Genomic DNA, 21,317 nt, shown 5'->3' with positions numbered 1-21,317 from the left:
AACCCTGGCGTGCGTGCGCGCGCGTGTTACGCTGTACCGTTTGTGTATGGTCATCTGTCGTCTCTGTCTGTCCGTCTTGGCGATCAGTTTCCCGCTAACAGACCGAGCCAAGAAGCTCTCCTGGACCCCCACCAGCTCTGCTACTCTCTTATTGGATGAGCCAAGCCCCTCCCACAGACACCAGAACTGGTACCAGTCTATCGTGGTCCACTCAGCATACACAGGAGTGATCTGGAGGATACATACACAGGAGATATCTGGAGTATCTGGAGGATACAAAACACAGGAGATATCTGGAGGATACAAAACACAGGAGATATCTGGAGGATACAAAACACAGGAGATATCTGGAGGATAAAAACACAGGAGATATCTGGAGGATACAAAACACAGGAGATATCTGGAGGATAAAAACACAGGAGATATCTGGAGGATAAAAACACAGGAGATATCTGGAGGATACAAAACACAGGAGATATCTGGAGGATAAAAACACAGGAGATATCTGGAGGATAAAAACACAGGAGATATCTGGAGGATAAAAACACAGGAGATATCTGGAGGATAAAAACACAGGAGATATCTGGAGGATAAAAACACAGGAGATATCTGGAGGATACAAAACACAGGAGATATCTGGAGGATAAAAACACAGGAGATATCTGGAGGATAAAAACACAGGAGATATCTGGAGGATAAAAACACAGGAGATATCTGGAGGATACAAAACACAGGAGATATCTGGAGGATACAAAACACAGGAGATATCTGGAGGATACATACACAGGAGATATCTGGAGGAGAGGGGGGGGTACCTGGTAGAGTGTGTGTAGGTCGTTGTCCAATACGAAGCTCTTCATGGCTCTCTGTAGATCTGAGAAGATGCCCAGAGCCTCGGGAGGAGAGAGAGAGGAGGAGAGGGTGGCAGAACCCAGGTGGGTGGGGCAGTACCTCTCGTGTCTTCCTGCCCCTCCTCTCTCATCCCACTCTCCCCCTCTCCCCCTCTCGTTACCCTCTCTTTGGATCGATATGAACTCATTCTCAATCAACCATTCCACACACGCCTCTATCGCTCCCTCCCGCACTCCTCCTCCCGTCTCCCCTCCTCCCGCCGTCATGGCAGTCCCTGGTGTAGGTGGGGTGTCGTAGCGGGCACCAGCAGCCAGCAGCGTACAGGAAGCATAAAGCCTCACATCCTGAGGAGAGCTGGCCACGCCCCCAACGATGATCTGACAGGAGACAGGTGTAGGTAGAAAGATGACAGGTACAGGTAGATAGATGACAGGTAGATACTGTAGGTGACAGGTACAGGTAGATACTGTAGATGACAGGTAGATACTGTAGATGACAGGTAGATAGATGACAGGTACATGTAGATACTGTAGGTGACAGGTAGATACTGTAGATAGATGACAGGTAGATACTGTAGGTGACAGGTACAGGTAGATAGATGACAGGTAGATACTGTAGATGTCAGGTACAGGTAGATACTGTAGATGACAGGTACAGGTATATATAGTAGGTGACAGGTACAGGTATATACTGTAGGTGACAGGTACAGGTAGATACTGTAGGTGACAGGTAGATACTGTAGCTAGATGACAGGTAGATACTGTAGATAGATGACAGGTAGATACTGTAGGTGACAGGTACAGGTAGATACTGTAGATGACAGGTACAGGTATATACTGTAGGTGACAGGTACAGGTATATACTGTAGGTGACAGGTAGATACTGTAGATGACAGGTAGATAGATGACAGGTACAGGTATATACTGTAGGTGACAGGTAGATACTGTAGATAGATGACAGGTAGATACTGTAGGTGACAGGTACAGGTATATACTGTAGGTGAAAGGTACAGGTATATACTGTAGGTGACAGGTACAGGTAGATACTGTAGATAGATGACAGGTAGATACTGTAGGTGACAGGTACAGGTATATACTGTAGGTGACAGGTACAGGTAGATACTGTAGATAGATGACAGGTAGATACTGTAGATAGATGACAGGTAGATACTGTAGATAGATGACAGGTAGATACTGTAGATGACAGGTACAGCTATATACTGTAGGTGACAGGTACAGGTAGATACTGTAGGTGACAGGTACAGGTATATACTGTAGGTGACAGGTACAGGTATATACTGTAGGTGACAGGTACAGGTAGATACTGTAGGTGACAGGTAGATACTGTAGATGACAGGTACAGGTATATACTGTAGGTGACAGGTACAGGTAGATAGATGACAGGTAGATACTGTAGATGACAGGTAGTATTTAAAATGTAATAAAAATGTTTGCACTCTACTGTAAGTCGCTCTGGATAAGAGCGTCTGCTAAATGACTAAAATGTAATGTAAATGTAGGTACAGGTAGATACTGTAGGTGACAGGTACAGGTATATACTGTCGGTGACAGGTACAGGTATATACTGTAGGTGACAGGTACAGGTATATACTGTCGGTGACAGGTACAGGTAGATACTGTAGGTGACAGGTACAGGTATATACTGTCGGTGACAGGTACAGGTAGATACTGTAGGTGACAGGTACAGGTATATACTGTCGGTGACAGGTACAGGTAGATACTGTCGGTGACAGGTACAGGTATGTGCAGGTAACTGCCAAAATAAAGGAAAGACTTGAGTAAATTAGGGATACGCAGAAAGCAGGTGCGGGAAATTAAGCAATTAACATCCCATCATGCTTAGGTTTATGTATAAAAATGCCCCCTGGAGGGTGTTGTGTGAACAGGTATAACGACAAGGATGGTGATTTACTGCCCCCTGGAGGGTGATGTCTGAACAGGTATAACGACAAGGATGGTGATTTACTGCCCCCTGGAGGGTGATGTCTGAACAGGTATAAAGACAAGGATGGTGATTTACTGCCCCCTGGAGGGTGATGTCTGAACAGGTATAAATACAAGGTTGGTGATTTACTGCCCCCTGGAGGGTGATGTCTGAACAGGTATAAATACAAGGTTGGTGATTTACTGCCCCCTGGAGGGTGATGTCTGAACAGGTATAAATACAAGGTTGGTGATTTACTGCCCCCTGGAGGATGATGTCTGAACAGGTATAAATACAAGGTTGGTGATTTACTGCCCCCTGGAGGGTGATGTCTGAACAGGTATAAAGACAAGGATGGTGATTTACTGCCCCCTGGAGGGTGATGTCTGAACAGGTATAAAGACAAGGATGGTGATTTACTGCCCCCTGGAGGTTGATGTCTGAACAGGTATAAAGACAAGGATGGTGATTTACTGACCCCTGCAGTTACTGAATTTTTTCTCAGGGGTTATAATTCATTGGCTGATCCGTCCTGTTGACCTGGATGTAATCATGTGATCTTTCCTTAACCCATAGGAAGTTTCCTCCAGTTGACTACTTCAAAATGGAGATAGTCCACAATGACGCTGTCCATACCACAGCAGGCTGTATTGCACGTGAGCTGTCTATCCAAGTCTTATGGTAATAAATGTACAACAAACCAAAAAAATCCATAGTTCACGGGTTAAGAAGTCAGGGGTTAGAGGTCAGGGGTTAAGAGGTCAGGGTTAAGAGGTCAGGCTACTGTACCTCAAGGATGGCTCGGAGCATACTGGTAGTTAGGCCCTCCCCCTCCCTCTTCATCAGGCAGCTGCTGATTGGCTGCAGAGAACCCTGGAGAAGACACACGCCCTTCTGACGCTCCGCCTCCTTACACACCAACACACTCTCCCCTAGATGAGGAGAAGGGGACGAGGAAGAGGGGGGGGGGGACGAGAGGGAGGGGGGATGGGGAGAGGGAGAGGGGACGAAGGGGAGGGGGGATGGGGGGACGAGAGGGAGAGGGGGGGATGGGGGGACGAGAGGGAGAGGAGTAGTCATGCAAAACATGACTTAGTACTTGGTGGCAAAACCCTTACCCCTTACTTGCCAACAAGTACTAAGTCATGTTTTGCAGATGAGGTCAAATACTTATTTCCCTCATTAAAATGCAAATCATTTTATAACATTTTCGACATGCGTTTTTCTGGATTTTATTGTTGTTGTTATTCTGTCTCTCACTGTTCAAATAAACCTACCGTTAAAATTATAGACTGATCATTTCTTTATCAGTGGGCAAACGTACAAAATCAGCAGTGGATCAAATACTTTTTCCCCCCCCCTCACTGTATATAAACATTTTTGAAAATGGGCTACTAAAGTATTGACCACTGTCATCTTTTAAAACAAGAAAGGCAGTGCCAGCATTTTGGGCAGCTGCCACGGGAAAATACCAAATAGATGAATGTTGATATATAATAGTTGAGTTGCAACAGTCAGTGAAAAGAAGAGACCCAGCCAGGAATATCGCAATATTTCCAAAAAAATATAAATCGCAAATGGCTGTAAAGAGAAGACAACGAAAATACTTTTAGTTATGAAAACGATCAACTTAATTGAGCGAACAACTACCCTGTATAACAACAATATATATAACAACTACCCACTATGTCTCCAGTCATAAAGGAAGTGTAGTAGAATAGAATCTGGTACAGCCTGTACTCTCTATACACACACTGGGACGGCAGGCTAGTGGTTAGAGTGGAGGGGCGGCAGGTAGCCTAGTGGTTAGAGTGGAGGGGACGGCAGGCTAGTGGTTAGAGTGGAGGGGCGGCAGGTAGCCTAGTGGTTAGAGTGGAGGGGAGGCAGGTAGTCTAGTGGTTAGAGTGGAGGGGAGGCAGGTAGTCTAGTGGTTAGAGTGGAGGGACGGCAGGTACCCTAGTGGTTAGAGTGGAGGGGTGGCAGGTAGCCTAGTGGTTAGAGTGGAGGGGCGGCAGGTAGCCTAGTGGTTAGAGTGGAGGGGAGGCAGGTAGTCTAGTGGTTAGAGTGGAGGGACGGCAGGTAGCCTAGTGGTTAGAGTGGAGGGGCGGCAGGTAGTCTAGTGGTTAGAGTGGAGGGACGGCAGGCTAGTGGTTAGAGTGGAGGGGCGGCAGGTAGCCTAGTGGTTAGAGTGGAGGGGCGGCAGGTAGTCTAGTGGTTAGAGTGGAGGGGCGGCAGGTAGCCTAGTGGTTAGAGTGGAGGGACGGCAGGCTAGTGGTTAGAGTGGAGGGACGGCAGGTAGCCTAGTGGTTAGAGTGGAGGGACGGCAGGTAGCCTAGTGGTTAGAGTGGAGGGGCTGCAGGTAGCCTAGTGGTTAGAGTGGAGGGGCGGCAGGTAGCCTAGTGGTTAGAGTGGAGGGGCGGCAGGTAGCCTAGTGGTTAGAGTGGAGGGGCGGCAGGTAGCCTAGTGGTTAGAGTGGAGGGGCGGCAGGTAGCCTAGTGGTTAGAGTGGAGGGACGGCAGGTAGCCTAGTGGTTAGAGTGGAGGGGCGGCAGGTAGCCTAGTGGTTAGAGTGGAGGGGCGGCAGGTAGCCTAGTGGTTAGAGTGGAGGGCGGCAGCGTAGCCTAGTGGTTAGAGTGGAGGGGCGGCAGGTAGCCTAGTGGTTAGAGTGGAGGGGAGGCAGGTAGCCTAGTGGTTAGAGTGGAGGGGCGGCAGGTAGCCTAGTGGTTAGAGTGGAGGGGCGGCAGGTAGTCTAGTGGTTTGAGTGGAGGGACGGCAGGTAGCCTAGTGGTTAGAGTGGAGGGGCTGCAGGTAGCCTAGTGGTTAGAGTGGAGGGGCGGCAGGTAGCCTAGTGGTTAGAGTGGAGGGGCGGCAGGTAGCCTAGTGGTTAGAGTGGAGGGGCGGCAGGTAGCCTAGTGGTTAGAGTGGAGGGACGGCAGGTAGCCTAGTGGTTAGAGCGGAGGGGAGGCAGGTAGCCTAGTGGTTAGAGTGGAGGGGAGGCAGGTAGCCTAGTGGTTAGAGTGGAGGGGCGGCAGGTAGCCTAGTGGTTAGAGTGGAGGGGCGGCAGGTAGCCTAGTGGTTAGAGTGGAGGGGCGGCAGGTAGCCTAGTGGTTAGAGTGTAGGGGAGGCAGGTAGCCTAGTGGTTAGAGTGGAGGGGCGGCAGGTAGCCTAGTGGTTAGAGTGGAGGGGGCGGCAGGTAGCCTAGTGGTTAGAGTGGAGGGGCGGCAGGTAGCCTAGTGGTTAGAGTGGAGGGGCGGCAGGTAGCCTAGTGGTTAGAGTGGAGGGGCGGCAGGTAGCCTAGTGGTTAGAGTGTGAGGGCGGCAGGTAGCCTAGTGGTTAGAGTGTAGGGGCGGCAGGTAGCCTAGTGGTTAGAGTGGAGGGGAGGCAGGTAGCCTAGTGGTTAGAGTGGAGGGGCGGCAGGTAGCCTAGTGGTTAGAGTGGAGGGGCGGCAGGTAGCCTAGTGGTTAGAGTGGAGGGGCGGCAGGTAGCCTAGTGGTTAGAGTGTAGGGGCGGCAGGTAGCCTAGTGGTTAGAGTGGAGGGGAGGCAGGTAGCCTAGTGGTTAGAGTGGAGGGGCGGCAGGTAGCCTAGTGGTTAGAGTGGAGGGGCGGCAGGTAGCCTAGTGGTTAGAGTGGAGGGGCGGCAGGTAGCCTAGTGGTTAGAGTGGAGGGGCGGCAGGTAGCCTAGTGGTTAGAGTGGAGGGGCGGCAGGTAGCCTAGTGGTTAGAGTGGAGGGGCGGCAGGTAGCCTAGTGGTTAGAGTGGAGGGGCGGCAGGTAGCCTAGTGGTTAGAGTGGAGGGGCGGCAGGTAGCCTAGTGGTTAGAGTGGAGGGGCGGCAGGTAGCCTAGTGGTTAGAGTGGAGGGGTGGCAGGTAGCCTAGTGGTTAGAGTGGAGGGGAGGCAGGTAGCCTAGTGGTTAGAGTGGAGGGGCGGCAGGTAGCCTAGTGGTTAGAGTGGAGGGGCGGCAGGTAGCCTAGTGGTTAGAGTGGAGGGGCGGCAGGTAGCCTAGTGGTTAGAGTGGAGGGGCGGCAGGTAGCCTAGTGGTTAGAGTGGAGGGGCGGCAGGTAGCCTAGTGGTTAGAGTGGAGGGGCGGCAGGTAGCCTAGTGGTTAGAGTGGAGGGGTGGCAGGTAGCCTAGTGGTTAGAGTGGAGGGGAGGCAGGTAGCCTAGTGGTTAGAGTGGAGGGGCGGCAGGTAGCCTAGTGGTTAGAGTGGAGGGGCGGCAGGTAGCCTAGTGGTTAGAGTGGAGGGGCGGCAGGTAGCCTAGTGGTTAGAGTGGAGGGGCGGCAGGTAGCCTAGTGGTTAGAGTGGAGGGGCGGCAGGTAGCCTAGTGGTTAGAGTGGAGGGGGGCGGCAGGTAGCCTAGTGGTTAGAGTGGAGGGGAGGCAGGTAGCCTAGTGGTTAGAGTGGAGGGGCGGCAGGTAGCCTAGTGGTTAGAGTGGAGGGGCGGCAGGTAGCCTAGTGGTTAGAGTGGAGGGGCGGCAGGTAGCCTAGTGGTTAGAGTGGAGGGGACGGCAGGTAGCCTAGTGGTTAGAGTGGAGGGCGGCAGGTAGCCTAGTGGTTAGAGTGGAGGGGCGGCAGGTAGCCTAGTGGTTAGAGTGGAGGGGCGGCAGGTAGCCTAGTGGTTAGAGTGGAGGGGCGGCAGGTAGCCTAGTGGTTAGAGTGGAGGGGCGGCAGGTAGCCTAGTGGTTAGAGTGGAGGGGCGGCAGGTAGCCTAGTGGTTAGAGTGGAGGGGCGGCAGGTAGCCTAGTGGTTAGAGTGGAGGGAGGCAGGTAGCCTAGTGGTTAGAGTGGAGGGGCGGCAGGTAGCCTAGTGGTTAGAGTGGAGGGGCGGCAGGTAGCCTAGTGGTTAGAGTGGAGGGGCGGCAGGTATCCTAGTGGTTAGAGTGGAGGGGCGGCAGGTAGCCTAGTGGTTAGAGTGGAGGGGAGGCAGGTAGCCTAGTGGTTAGAGTGGAGGGGCGGCAGGTAGCCTAGTGGTTAGAGTGGAGGGGCGGCAGGTAGCCTAGTGGTTAGAGTGGAGGGGCGGCAGGTAGCCTAGTGGTTAGAGTGGAGGGGCGGCAGGTAGCCTAGTGGTTAGAGTGGAGGGGAGGCAGGTAGCCTAGTGGTTAGAGTGGAGGGGCGGCAGGTAGCCTAGTGGTTAGAGTGGAGGGGCTGCAGGTAGCCTAGTGGTTAGAGTGGAGGGGCGGCAGGTAGCCTAGTGGTTAGAGTGTAGGGGCGGCAGGTAGCCTAGTGGTTAGAGTGGAGGGGCTGCAGGTAGCCTAGTGGTTAGAGTGGAGGGGCGGCAGGTAGCCTAGTGGTTAGAGTGTAGGGGCGGCAGGTAGCCTAGTGGTTAGAGTGGAGGGGCGGCAGGTAGCCTAGTTGTTAGAGTGGAGGGGCGGCAGGTAGCCTAGTGGTTAGAGTGGAGGGGCGGCAGGTAGCCTAGTGGTTAGAGTGGAGGGGGCGGCAGGTAGCCTAGTGGTTAGAGTGGAGGGGAGGCAGGTAGCCTAGTGGTTAGAGTGGAGGGGCGGCAGGTAGCCTAGTGGTTAGAGTGGAGGGGCGGCAGGTAGCCTAGTGGTTAGAGTGGAGGGACGGCAGGTAGCCTAGTGGTTAGAGTGGAGGGGCTGCAGGTAGCCTAGTGGTTAGAGTGGAGGGGCGGCAGGTAGCCTAGTGGTTAGAGTGTAGGGGCGGCAGGTAGCCTAGTGGTTAGAGTGGAGGGGAGGCAGGTAGCCTAGTGGTTAGAGTGGAGGGGCGGCAGGTAGCCTAGTGGTTAGAGTGGAGGGGCGGCAGGTAGCCTAGTGGTTAGAGTGGAGGGGGGCGGCAGGTAGCCTAGTGGTTAGAGTGGAGGGGCGGCAGGTAGCCTAGTGGTTAGAGTGGAGGGGCGGCAGGTAGCCTAGTGGTTAGAGTGGAGGGGCGGCAGGTAGCCTAGTGGTTAGAGTGGAGGGGCGGCAGGTAGCCTAGTGGTTAGAGTGGAGGGGCGGCAGGTAGCCTAGTGGTTAGAGTGGAGGGGCGGCAGGTAGCCTAGTGGTTAGAGTGGAGGGGCTGCAGGTAGCCTAGTGGTTAGAGTGGAGGGGCGGCAGGTAGCCTAGTGGTTAGAGTGTAGGGGCGGCAGGTAGCCTAGTGGTTAGAGTGGAGGGGCGGCAGGTAGCCTAGTGGTTAGAGTGGAGGGGCGGCAGGTAGCCTAGTGGTTAGAGTGGAGGGGCGGCAGGTAGCCTAGTGGTTAGAGTGGAGGGGCGGCAGGTAGCCTAGTGGTTAGAGTGTAGGGGCGGCAGGTAGCCTAGTGGTTAGAGTGGAGGGGAGGCAGGTAGCCTAGTGGTTAGAGTGGAGGGGCGGCAGGTAGCCTAGTGGTTAGAGTGGAGGGGCGGCAGGTAGCCTAGTGGTTAGAGTGGAGGGGCGGCAGGTAGCCTAGTGGTTAGAGTGGAGGGGCGGCAGGTAGCCTAGTGGTTAGAGTGGAGGGGAGGCAGGTAGCCTAGTGGTTAGAGTGGAGGGACGGCAGGTAGCCTAGTGGTTAGAGTGCAGGGGCGGCAGGTAGCCTAGTGGTTAGAGTGGAGGGGGGGCAGCGTAGCCTAGTGGTTAGAGTGGAGGGGCGGCAGGTAGCCTAGTGGTTAGAGTGGAGGGGGGCAGGTAGCCTAGTGGTTAGAGTGGAGGGGAGGCAGGTAGCCTAGTGGTTAGAGTGTAGGGGCGGCAGGTAGCCTAGTGGTTAGAGTGGAGGGGCGGCAGGTAGCCTAGTGGTTAGAGTGGAGGGGCGGCAGGTAGCCTAGTGGTTAGAGTGGAGGGGCGGCAGGTAGCCTAGTGGTTAGAGTGGAGGGGCGGCAGGTAGCCTAGTGGTTAGAGTGGAGGGGCGGCAGGTAGCCTAGTGGTTAGAGTGGAGGGGCGGCAGGTAGCCTAGTGGTTAGAGTGGAGGGCGGCAGGTAGCCTAGTGGTTAGAGTGGAGGGGCGGCAGGTAGCCTAGTGGTTAGAGTGGAGGGGCGGCAGGTAGCCTAGTGGTTAGAGTGGAGGGGCGGCAGGTAGCCTAGTGGTTAGAGTGGAGGGGCGGCAGGTAGCCTAGTGGTTAGAGTGGAGGGGAGGCAGGTAGCCTAGTGGTTAGAGTGGAGGGGCGGCAGGTAGCCTAGTGGTTAGAGTGGAGGGGCGGCAGGTAGCCTAGTGGTTAGAGTGGAGGGGCGGCAGGTAGCCTAGTGGTTAGAGTGGAGGGGCGGCAGGTAGCCTAGTGGTTAGAGTGGAGGGGCGGCAGGTAGCCTAGTGGTTAGAGTGGAGGGGCGGCAGGTAGCCTAGTGGTTAGAGTGGAGGGGCGGCAGGTAGCCTAGTGGTTAGAGTGGAGGGGCGGCAGGTAGCCTAGTGGTTAGAGTGGAGGGGCGGCAGGTAGCCTAGTCGTTAGAGTGGAGGGGCGGCAGGTAGCCTAGTGGTTAGAGTGGGGGGCGGCAGGTAGCCTAGTGGTTAGAGTGGAGGGGGGCGGCAGGTAGCCTAGTGGTTAGAGTGGAGGGGAGGCAGGTAGCCTAGTGGTTAGAGTGGAGGGCGGCAGGTAGCCTAGTGGTTAGATTGGAGGGGCGGCAGGTAGCCTAGTGGTTAGAGTGGAGGGGCGGCAGGTAGCCTAGTGGGTAGAGTGGAGGGGAGGCAGGTAGCCTAGTGGTTAGAGTGGAGGGCGGCAGGTAGCCTAGTGGTTAGAGTGGAGGGGCGGCAGGTAGCCTAGTGGTTAGAGTGGAGGGGCGGCAGGTAGCCTAGTGGTTAGAGTGGAGGGCGGCAGGTAGCCTAGTGGTTAGAGTGTAGGGGCGGCAGGTAGCCTAGTGGTTAGAGTGGAGGGGCGGCAGGTAGCCTAGTGGTTAGAGTGGAGGGGCGGCAGGTAGCCTAGTGGTTAGAGTGGAGGGGAGGCAGGTAGCCTAGTGGTTAGAGTGGAGGGGCGGCAGGTAGCCTAGTGGTTAGAGTGGAGGGGCGGCAGGTAGCCTAGTGGTTAGAGTGGAGGGGCGGCAGGTATCCTAGTGGTTAGAGTGGAGGGGTGGCAGGTAGCCTAGTGGTTAGAGTGGAGGGGAGGCAGGTAGCCTAGTGGTTAGAGTGGAGGGGCGGCAGGTAGCCTAGTGGTTAGAGTGGAGGGGCGGCAGGTAGCCTAGTGGTTAGAGTGGAGGGGCGGCAGGTAGCCTAGTGGTTAGAGTGGAGGGGCGGCAGGTAGCCTAGTGGTTAGAGTGGAGGGGAGGCAGGTAGCCTAGTGGTTAGAGTGGAGGGGCGGCAGGTAGCCTAGTGGTTAGAGTGGAGGGGCTGCAGGTAGCCTAGTGGTTAGAGTGGAGGGCGGCAGGTAGCCTAGTGGTTAGAGTGGAGGGGCGGCAGGTAGCCTAGTGGTTAGAGTGGAGGGGCTGCAGGTAGCCTAGTGGTTAGAGTGGAGGGGCGGCAGGTAGCCTAGTGGTTAGAGTGTAGGGGCGGCAGGTAGCCTAGTGGTTAGAGTGGAGGGGCGGCAGGTAGCCTAGTCGTTAGAGTGGAGGGGCGGCAGGTAGCCTAGTGGTTAGAGTGGAGGGGCGGCAGGTAGCCTAGTGGTTAGAGTGGAGGGGGGCGGCAGGTAGCCTAGTGGTTAGAGTGGAGGGGAGGCAGGTAGCCTAGTGGTTAGAGTGGAGGGCGGCAGGTAGCCTAGTGGTTAGAGTGGAGGGGGGGCAGGTAGCCTAGTGGTTAGAGTGGAGGGACGGCAGGTAGCCTAGTGGTTAGAGTGGAGGGGCTGCAGGTAGCCTAGTGGTTAGAGTGGAGGGGCGGCAGGTAGCCTAGTGGTTAGAGTGTAGGGCGGCAGGTAGCCTAGTGGTTAGAGTGGAGGGGAGGCAGGTAGCCTAGTGGTTAGAGTGGAGGGGCGGCAGGTAGCCTAGTGGTTAGAGTGGAGGGGCGGCAGGTAGCCTAGTGGTTAGAGTGGAGGGGGCGGCAGGTAGCCTAGTGGTTAGAGTGGAGGGGAGGCAGGTAGCCTAGTGGTTAGAGTGGAGGGGCGGCAGGTAGCCTAGTGGTTAGAGTGGAGGGGCGGCAGGTAGCCTAGTGGTTAGAGTGGAGGGGCGGCAGGTAGCCTAGTGGTTAGAGTGGAGGGGCGGCAGGTAGCCTAGTGGTTAGAGTGGAGGGGCGGCAGGTAGCCTAGTGGTTAGAGTGGAGGGGCTGCAGGTAGCCTAGTGGTTAGAGTGGAGGGGCGGCAGGTAGCCTAGTGGTTAGAGTGGAGGGGCGGCAGGTAGCCTAGTGGTTAGAGTGGAGGGGAGGCAGGTAGCCTAGTGGTTAGAGTGGAGGGGCGGCAGGTAGCCTAGTGGTTAGAGTGGAGGGGAGGCAGGTAGCCTAGTGGTTAGAGTGGAGGGGGGCAGGTAGCCTAGTGGTTAGAGTGGAGGGGCGGCAGGTAGCCTAGTGGTTAGAGTGGAGGGGCGGCAGGTAGCCTAGTGGTTAGAGTGGAGGGGCGGCAGGTAGCCTAGTGGTTAGAGTGGAGGGGCGGCAGGTAGCCTAGTGGTTAGAGTGGAGGGAGGGCAGGTAGCCTAGTGGTTAGAGTGGAGGGGAGGCAGGTAGCCTAGTGGTTAGAGGGGAGGCAGGTAGCCTAGTGGTTAGAGTGGAGGGACGGCAGGTAGCCTAGTGGTTAGAGTGGAGGGACGGCAGGTAGCCTAGTGGTTAGAGTGGAGGGACGGCAGGTAGCCTAGTGGTTAGAGTGGAGGGGAGGCAGGTAGCCTAGTGGTTAGAGTGGAGGGACGGCAGGTAGCCTAGTGGTTAGAGTGGAGGGACGGCAGGTAGCCTAGTGGTTAGAGTGGAGGGGAGGCAGGTAGCCTAGTGGTTAGAGTGGAGGGACGGCAGGTAGCCTAGTGGTTAGAGTGGAGGGGCGGCAGGTAGCCTAGTGGTTAGAGTGGAGGGGAGGCAGGTAGCCTAGTGGTTAGAGTGGAGGGACGGCAGGTAGCCTAGTGGTTAGAGTGGAGGGGCGGCAGGTAGCCTAGTGGTTAGAGTGGAGGGTCGGCAGGTAGCCTAGTGGTTAGAGTGGAGGGGAGGCAGGTAGCCTAGTGGTTAGAGTGGAAGGGAGGCAGGTAGCCTAGTGGTTAGAGTGTAGGGGCGGCAGGTAGCCTAGTGGTTAGAGTGGAGGGGCGGCAGGTAGCCTAGTGGTTAGAGTGGAGGGGCGGCAGGTAGCCTAGTGGTTAGAGTGGAGGGGGGGCAGGTAGCCTAGTGGTTAGAGTGGAGGGGGGGCAGGTAGCCTAGTGGTTAGAGTGGAGGGGCGGCAGGTAGCCTAGTGGTTAGAGTGGAGGGGCGGCAGGTAGCCTAGTGGTTAGAGTGGAGGGGCGGCAGGTAGCCTAGTGGTTAGAGTGGAGGGGCGGCAGGTAGCCTAGTGGTTAGAGTGGAGGGGCGGCAGGTAGCCTAGTGGTTAGAGTGGAGGGGAGGCAGGTAGCCTAGTGGTTAGAGTGGAGGGGCGGCAGGTAGCCTAGTGGTTAGATTGGAGGGGCGGCAGGTAGCCTAGTGGTTAGAGTGGGGGCGGCAGGTAGCCTAGTGGTTAGAGTGGAGGGGAGGCAGGTAGCCTAGTGGTTAGAGTGGAGGGGAGGCAGGTAGCCTAGTGGTTAGAGTGGAGGGGCGGCAGGTAGCCTAGTGGTTAGAGTGGAGGGGCGGCAGGTAGCCTAGTGGTTAGAGTGGAGGGGCGGCAGGTAGCCTAGTGGTTAGAGTGGAGGGCGGCAGGTAGCCTAGTGGTTAGAGTGGAGGGGGGCAGGTAGCCTAGTGGTTAGAGTGGAGGGGTGGCAGGTAGCCTAGTGGTTAGAGTGGAGGGGCGGCAGGTAGCCTAGTGGTTAGAGTGGAGGGGGGGCAGGTAGCCTAGTGGTTAGAGTGGAGGGGTGGCAGGTAGCCTAGTGGTTAGAGTGGAGGGGCGGCAGGTAGCCTAGTGGTTAGAGTGTTGGACTAGTAACCGAAAGGTTGCAAGGTCAAATCCTCCGAGCTGACAAGGTAAAAATCTGTCGTTCTGCCCCCTGAACAAGGCAGTTAACCCACTGTTCCCCGGTAGGCCGTCATTGTAAATAAGAATTTGTTCTTAACAGACTTGCCTCGTTAAATAAAAGGCAAAATAAATCTAATAAATCCAATCTACTCATCACATTACGAATCGAAGGCTATCTTTTAGAAGTCTGCAAATGCGATGAAACATGGAATGCTTCATTATAAAAGGTGCATTTCTCTCCCTGGTGGCGCAGTGCCAACTGTGCCACCAGAGATTCTGGGTTCATGCCCAGGCTCTGTCGCAGCCGGCCGCGACCGGGAGACCCATGGGGCGGCGCACAATTGGCCCAGCGTCGTCTGGGTTAGAGGAGAGTTTGTCCAGCAGGGAAGTCCTTGTCCCATCGCTCTCTAGCGACTCCTGTGGCGAGCCGGGTGCAGTGCAAGCTGACACGGTCGCCAGGTGTATGGTGTTTCCTCCGACACATTGGTGCTTCTGGGTTAAGCATTGTGTCAAGAAGCAGTGTGGCTTGGTTGGGTTGTGTTACGGAGGACGCACGGCTCTCGACCATCGCCTCTCCCGACTCCGTACGGGAGTTGCAGTGATGAGACAAGACTGTAACTACCAATTGGAAACCAGGAAATTGGGGAGAAAAAAGGGTAAAAAAATATATATATTTTTTAAAGGTGCATTTTTTATGGTGAAAATTAGCTTCGCATATGTCCCTACATTAATTCTATTGATGGGAGGACGGCTGTGTATTCACTCCAGTTAAAGGAGGACGGCTGTGGATTCACTCCAGTTGAAGGAGGACGGCTGTGGATTCACTCCAGTTAAAGGAGGACGGCTGTGGATTCACTCCAGTTGAAGGAGGACGGCTGTGTATTCACTCCAGTTGTTAAAGGAGGACGGCTGTGGATTCACTCCAGTTGAAGGAGGACGGCTGTGGATTCACTCCAGTTGAAGGAGGACGGCTGTGGATTCACTCCAGTTGAAGGAGGACGGCTGTGGATTCACTCCAGTTGAAGGAGGACGGCTGTGGATTCACTCCAGTTGAAGGAGGACGGCTGTGGATTCACTCCAGTTGAAGGAGGACGGCTGTGGATTCACTCCAGTTAAAGGAGGACGGCTGTGGATTCACTCCAGTTGTTGAAGGAGGACGGCTGTGGATTCACTCCAGTTAAAGGAGGACGGCTGTGGATTCACTCCAGTTGTTGAAGGAGGACGGCTGTGGATTCACTCCAGTTGAAGGAGGACGGCTGTGGATTCACTCCAGTTGAAGGAGGACGGCTGTGGATTCACTCCAGTTAAAGGAGGACGGCTGTGGATTCACTCCAGTTAAAGGAGGACGGCTGTGGATTCACTCCAGTTAAAGGAGGACGGCTGTGGATTCACTCCAGTTAAAGGAGGACGGCTGTGGATTCACTCCAGTTGAAGGAGGACGGCTGTGGATTCACTCCAGTTGAAGGAGGACGGCTGTGGATTCACTCCAGTTGAAGGAGGACGGCTGTGGATTCACTCCAGTTAAAGGGAGGACGGCTGTGGATTCACTCCAGTTGAAGGAGGACGGCTGTGGATTCACTCCAGTTGAAGGAGGACGGCTGTGGATTCACTCCAGTTAAAGGAGGACGGCTGTGGATTCACTCCAGTTGAAGGAGGACGGCTGTGGATTCACTCCAGTTAAAGGAGGACGGCTGTGGATTCACTCCAGTTAAAGGAGGACGGCTGTGGATTCACTCCAGTTGTTGAAGGAGGACGGCTGTGGATTCACTCCAGTTAAAGGAGGACGGCTGTGGATTCACTCCAGTTGAAGGAGGACGGCTGTGGATTCACTCCAGTTGAAGGAGGACGGCTGTGGATTCACTCCAGTTGAAGGAGGACGGCTGTGGATTCACTCCAGTTAAAGGAGGACGGCTGTGGATTCACTCCAGTTGAAGGAGGACGGCTGTGGATTCACTCCAGTTGAAGGAGGACGGCTGTGGATTCACTCCAGTTGAAGGAGGACGGCTGTGGATTCACTCCAGTTGAAGGAGGACGGCTGTGGATTCACTCCAGTTGTTAAAGGAGGACGGCTGTGGATTCACTCCAGTTGTTATAGGAGGACGGCTGTGGATTCACTCCAGTTGTTAAAGGAGGACGGCTGTGGATTCACTCCAGTTGTTAAAGGAGGACGGCTGTGGATTCACTCCAGTTGAAGGAGGACGGCTGTGGATTCACTCCAGTTAAAGGAGGACGGCTGTGGATTCACTCCAGTTGTTGAAGGAGGACGGCTGTGGATTCACTCCAGTTAAAGGAGGACGGCTGTGGATTCACTCCAGTTGTTGAAGGAGGACGGCTGTGGATTCACTCCAGTTGAAGGAGGACGGCTGTGGATTCACTCCAGTTGAAGGAGGACGGCTGTGGATTCACTCCAGTTAAAGGAGGACGGCTGTGGATTCACTCCAGTTAAAGGAGGACGGCTGTGGATTCACTCCAGTTAAAGGAGGACGGCTGTGGATTCACTCCAGTTAAAGGAGGACGGCTGTGGATTCACTCCAGTTAAAGGAGGACGGCTGTGGATTCACTCCAGTTGAAGGAGGACGGCTGTGGATTCACTCCAGTTGAAGGAGGACGGCTGTGGATTCACTCCAGTTGAAGGAGGACGGCTGTGGATTCACTCCAGTTAAAGGAGGACGGCTGTGGATTCACTCCAGTTGAAGGAGGACGGCTGTGGATTCACTCCAGTTGAAGGAGGACGGCTGTGGATTCACTCCAGTTAAAGGAGGACGGCTGTGGATTCACTCCAGTTGAAGGAGGACGGCTGTGGATTCACTCCAGTTAAAGGAGGACGGCTGTGGATTCACTCCAGTTAAAGGAGGACGGCTGTGGATTCACTCCAGTTGTTGAAGGAGGACGGCTGTGGATTCACTCCAGTTAAAGGAGGACGGCTGTGGATTCACTCCAGTTGAAGGAGGACGGCTGTGGATTCACTCCAGTTGAAGGAGGACGGCTGTGGATTCACTCCAGTTGAAGGAGGACGGCTGTGGATTCACTCCAGTTAAAGGAGGACGGCTGTGGATTCACTCCAGTTGAAGGAGGACGGCTGTGGATTCACTCCAGTTGAAGGAGGACGGCTGTGGATTCACTCCAGTTGAAGGAGGACGGCTGTGGATTCACTCCAGTTGTTAAAGGAGGACGGCTGTGGATTCACTCCAGTTGTTATAGGAGGACGGCTGTGGATTCACTCCAGTTGTTAAAGGAGGACGGCTGTGGATTCACTCCAGTTGAAGGAGGACGGCTGTGGATTCACTCCAGTTGTTGAAGGAGGACGGCTGTGGATTCACTCCAGTTAAAGGAGGACGGCTGTGGATTCACTCCAGTTGTTAAAGGAGGACGGCTGTGGATTCACTCCAGTTGAAGGAGGACGGCTGTGGATTCACTCCAGTTAAAGGAGGACGGCTGTGGATTCACTCCAGTTGTTGAAGGAGGACGGCTGTGGATTCACTCCAGTTGAAGGAGGACGGCTGTGGATTCACTCCAGTTAAAGGAGGACGGCTGTGGATTCACTCCAGTTGTTAAAGGAGGACGGCTGTGGATTCACTCCAGTTGAAGGAGGACGGCTGTGGATTCACTCCAGTTGTTGAAGGAGGACGGCTGTGGATTCACTCCAGTTGTTGAAGGAGGACGGCTGTGGATTCACTCCAGTTGAAGGAGGACGGCTGTGGATTCACTCCAGTTAAAGGAGGACGGCTGTGGATTCACTCCAGTTGTTGAAGGAGGACGGCTGTGGATTCACTCCAGTTAAAGGAGGACGGCTGTGGATTCACTCCAGTTGTTGAAGGAGGACGGCTGTGGATTCACTCCAGTTGAAGGAGGACGGCTGTGGATTCACTCCAGTTAAAGGAGGACGGCTGTGGATTCACTCCAGTTGTTGAAGGAGGACGGCTGTGGATTCACTCCAGTTGAAGGAGGACGGCTGTGGATTCACTCCAGTTGAAGGAGGACGGCTGTGGATTCACTCCAGTTAAAGGAGGACGGCTGTGGATTCACTCCAGTTAAAGGAGGACGGCTGTGGATTCACTCCAGTTAAAGGAGGACGGCTGTGGATTCACTCCAGTTGAAGGAGGACGGCTGTGGATTCACTCCAGTTAAAGGAGGACGGCTGTGGATTCACTCCAGTTGTTAAAGGAGGACGGCTGTGGATTCACTCCAGTTAAAGGAGGACGGCTGTGGATTCACTCCAGTTAAAGGAGGACGGCTGTGGATTCACTCCAGTTGTTAAAGGAGGACGGCTGTGGATTCACTCCAGTTAAAGGAGGACGGCTGTGGATTCACTCCAGTTGAAGGAGGACGGCTGTGGATTCACTCCAGTTAAAGGAGGACGGCTGTGTATTCACTCCAGTTGAAGGAGGACGGCTGTGGATTCACTCCAGTTGAAGGAGGACAGCTGTGGATTCACTCCAGTTAAAGGAGGACGGCTGTGGATTCACTCCAGTTGAAGGAGGACGGCTGTGGATTCACTCCAGTTGTTGTTGAGGAAAACTCGTTCAAGCAATCAGACTGAACTCATAAGGAATATGTTAATTTACAAATGACACAGTTTTGTTTATATATACTTCTTCTATACAGCGAGAGCTAAAGCCCATTCCTGGGGAGGTAAGCTAAGAAAAAAGATACGGGGTGATTGGTTCCACTTCCTTAGAAAACTATTACAAACGAGAACAGGTTCTAACCAGATCTCACAGCATGTACGCCTAAGATAGAGAGTGATAGGATCTTTAAAACACTAGGTTTTCAGTGGCCTATAGACAGTGAGCTGGTAATAATTCCCTGCTCTGTGCAGTACGTCAAGAGGATACGGAAAGACTATGGAAAACGACCCGTGTAATATTACCGTTCAACTCAAGAGACGAACGATCGCATTTTGCACCCACACTGTGACGCCTAATCCTATGACTATGTAGCCTTGTGACACTGTCCTGTACTGGACTCCCCTCCTGCCCCTCCTCCCCTGTGTCGACTCCCATCCTCCCCCCTCCTCCCCCTCAGTGTCGACTCCCATCCTCCCCCTCCTCCCCCCTCAGTGTCGACTCCCATCCTCCCCTCCGTGTCGACTCCCATCCTCCCCATCCTCCCCCTCCTCCCCCTCAGTGTCGACTCCCATCCTCCCCCTCCTCACCCTCAGTGTCGACTCCCATCCTCCCCCCTCCTCGCCCTCAGTGTCGACTCCCATCCTCCCCCTCCGTGTCGACTCCCATCCTCCCCCTCCTCAGTGTCGACTCCCATCCTCCCCATCCTCCCCCTCAGTGTCGACTCCCATCCTCACCCTCCTCCCCCTCAGTGTCGACTCCCATCCTCCCCCTCCTCACCCTCATTGTCGACTCCCATCCCCCCTCCTCCCCCTCAGTGTCGACTCCCATCCTCCCCCTCCTCACCCTCAGTGTCGACTCCCATTCTCCCATCCTCCCCCTCCTCACCCTCAGTGTCGACTCCCATCCTCCCCCTCCTCCCCCTCAGTGTCGACTCCCATTCTCCCATCCTCCCATCCTCCCCCTCCTCACCCTCAGTGTCGACTCCCATCCTCCCCCTCCTCACCCTCAGTGTCGACTCCCATCCTCCCAGCGCGTCCGGCCATCTGTCTGTAGGTCAGGGGGTCGAGCAGACGACCATTAAAGGTCGGAGTTCGTATGATAACCCTGCGCGCAGGCAGGTTGACCCCCGATGACAAGGTTGAGGTCGCCGCCAACACTCTGACCACGCCCCCTCGGAACGCTCCCTCCAACACGTCTCGCTCATCAAACGTCAAACCTGCAGAGACGAGTGTTAACATCACATTAACATCACATTAACATTACAACTGTCTGTCTGTCTGCCTGTCTGCGTGTCTGTCTGTGTGTCTGTCTGTCTGTGTGTCTGTCTGGTCTGTGTGTGTGTGTCTGTGTGTGTGTCTGTGTGTGTGTGTCTGTGTGTCTGTGTGTGTGTCTGTGTGTGTGTGTCTGTCTGTGTGTCTGTCTGCGTGTCTGTCTGCGTGTCTGTCTGCGTGTCTGTCTGCGTGTCTGTCTGCGTGTCTGTCTGTCTGCGTGTCTGTCTGTCTGCGTGTCTGTCTGTCTGCGTGTCTGTCTGTCTGCGTGTCTGTCTGTCTGCGTGTCTGTCTGTCTGCGTGTCTGTCTGTCTGCGTGTCTGTCTGTCTGTGTGCTGTCTGTCTGCTGTCTGTCTGTGTGCTGTCTGTCTGTGTGCTGTCTGTGTGCTGTCTGTGTGTGTGTGTACCAGCGTGGTGGAAGGCCACCCCCCAGGGCACGGTGCGTTGCAGGACCGGGTCTAACCCAGCTGGGGTGCGTCTGAGCTGGGCTAACACATCCACTACTCCCCCCTGGTCCAACGCCACAGGCTGGAGCGCTGAGCCATTCTGCCCACCTGAGACGAGATAAATACATCTGTATCACATACAGTCCATAACTGAGCAGCCAATTATCTTCTCAATCATCTTCTCTAAAACGTTAAATCAACTTGCTAGACATTTCTAAAAGATGTACAGTTGGGGGAAAAAAGTATTTGATCCACTGCTGATTTTGTACGTTTGCCCACTGATAAAGAAATGATCAGTCTATAATTTTAACGGTAGGTTTATTTGAACAGTGAGAGACAGAATAACAACAACAATAAAATCCAGAAAAAACGCATGTCAAAAATGTTATAAATTGATTTGCATTTTAATGAGGGAAATAAGTATTTGATCCCCTCTCACTGTATATCTTCTGATAATAATAATGAAGCAATGAAACAGGACTCTAAGGGTGTGTGTATATACAGAACCAGCCAAAAGTCTGGACACACTGACTCATTCCAGGGTTTTACTCTATTTTCTACATTGTAGAATAATAGTGAAGACATCAAAACTATGAAATAACACATTATGGAATCATGTAGTAACCAAAGAAAAGTGTTAAACAAATGAAAATACATTTTATATTTGAGATTCTTCAAAGTAGCCACCCTTTGCCTTGACAGCTTTGAACACTCTTGGCATGTGTGTGTGTGTGTGTGTGTGTGTGTGTGTGTGTGTGTACCTGTGTGTCTGAGGTTGTAGAACGCTCTAGCAATACTGTCCGACAGTTTCTCGCACCAGCTCTTGGAAGGACAGAACAGGAGGACAGAGTGACCCTCACTCACTGTCTCATAACATAGAGACAGTATGTGGTCCTCATCGCCCTACACACACACACACACACACACACACACACACACACACACACACACACACACACACACACACACACACACACACACACACACACACACATTACATATTTAATAGTCATCACACTGTGTCAATAACTCCTCTGATGTTTTGTGGAGCAGGCAGCTTCATTAAATAGTACCCACAAAACACCAGTCTCAACGTCAACAGTGAAGAGGCGACTCCGGGATGCTGCCCTTCTAGACAGAGTTCCTCTGTCCAGTGTCTGTGTTCTTCTGCCCATCTTAATCTTTTCTTTTTATTGGCCAGTCTGAGATATGGCTTTTTCTTTGCATCTCTGCCTAGAAGGCCAGCATCCTGGAGTCGCCTCTTCACTGTTGACATTGAGACTGGTGTTTTGTGGGTACTATTTAATGAAGCTGCTAGTTGAGGACTTGTGAGGCGTCTGTTTCTCAAACTAGACACTCTAATGTACTTGTCCTCTTG

The 21,317-nt window shown here is 54.2% G+C and overlaps 1 protein-coding gene across 1 annotated transcript in view; it reads right to left on the bottom strand.

Moving 5' to 3' along the window:
* Positions 1–21,317, bottom strand: part of polq (polymerase (DNA directed), theta) — a 115,328-nt gene that overhangs the window by 56,986 nt on the left and 37,025 nt on the right. The window contains exons 10-15 of the mRNA XM_045688921.1: positions 20,701–20,842; positions 19,901–20,047; positions 19,229–19,441; positions 3,586–3,728; positions 816–1,229; positions 38–231 (exon numbers count right to left, since the gene is read on the bottom strand). Of these exons, the coding sequence (XP_045544877.1) occupies positions 38–231; positions 816–1,229; positions 3,586–3,728; positions 19,229–19,441; positions 19,901–20,047; positions 20,701–20,842 (1,253 nt within the window). The remainder of the gene's footprint in view (positions 1–37; positions 232–815; positions 1,230–3,585; positions 3,729–19,228; positions 19,442–19,900; positions 20,048–20,700; positions 20,843–21,317) is intronic.

This window comes from Salmo salar, chromosome ssa11, assembly GCF_905237065.1.
Source record: "Salmo salar chromosome ssa11, Ssal_v3.1, whole genome shotgun sequence".
Taxonomy (NCBI): Eukaryota; Metazoa; Chordata; class Actinopteri; order Salmoniformes; family Salmonidae; genus Salmo; species Salmo salar.
The sequence above is the reverse complement of the archived record's forward strand: the minus strand, read 5'-3'. Positions and strand labels throughout refer to the sequence as shown.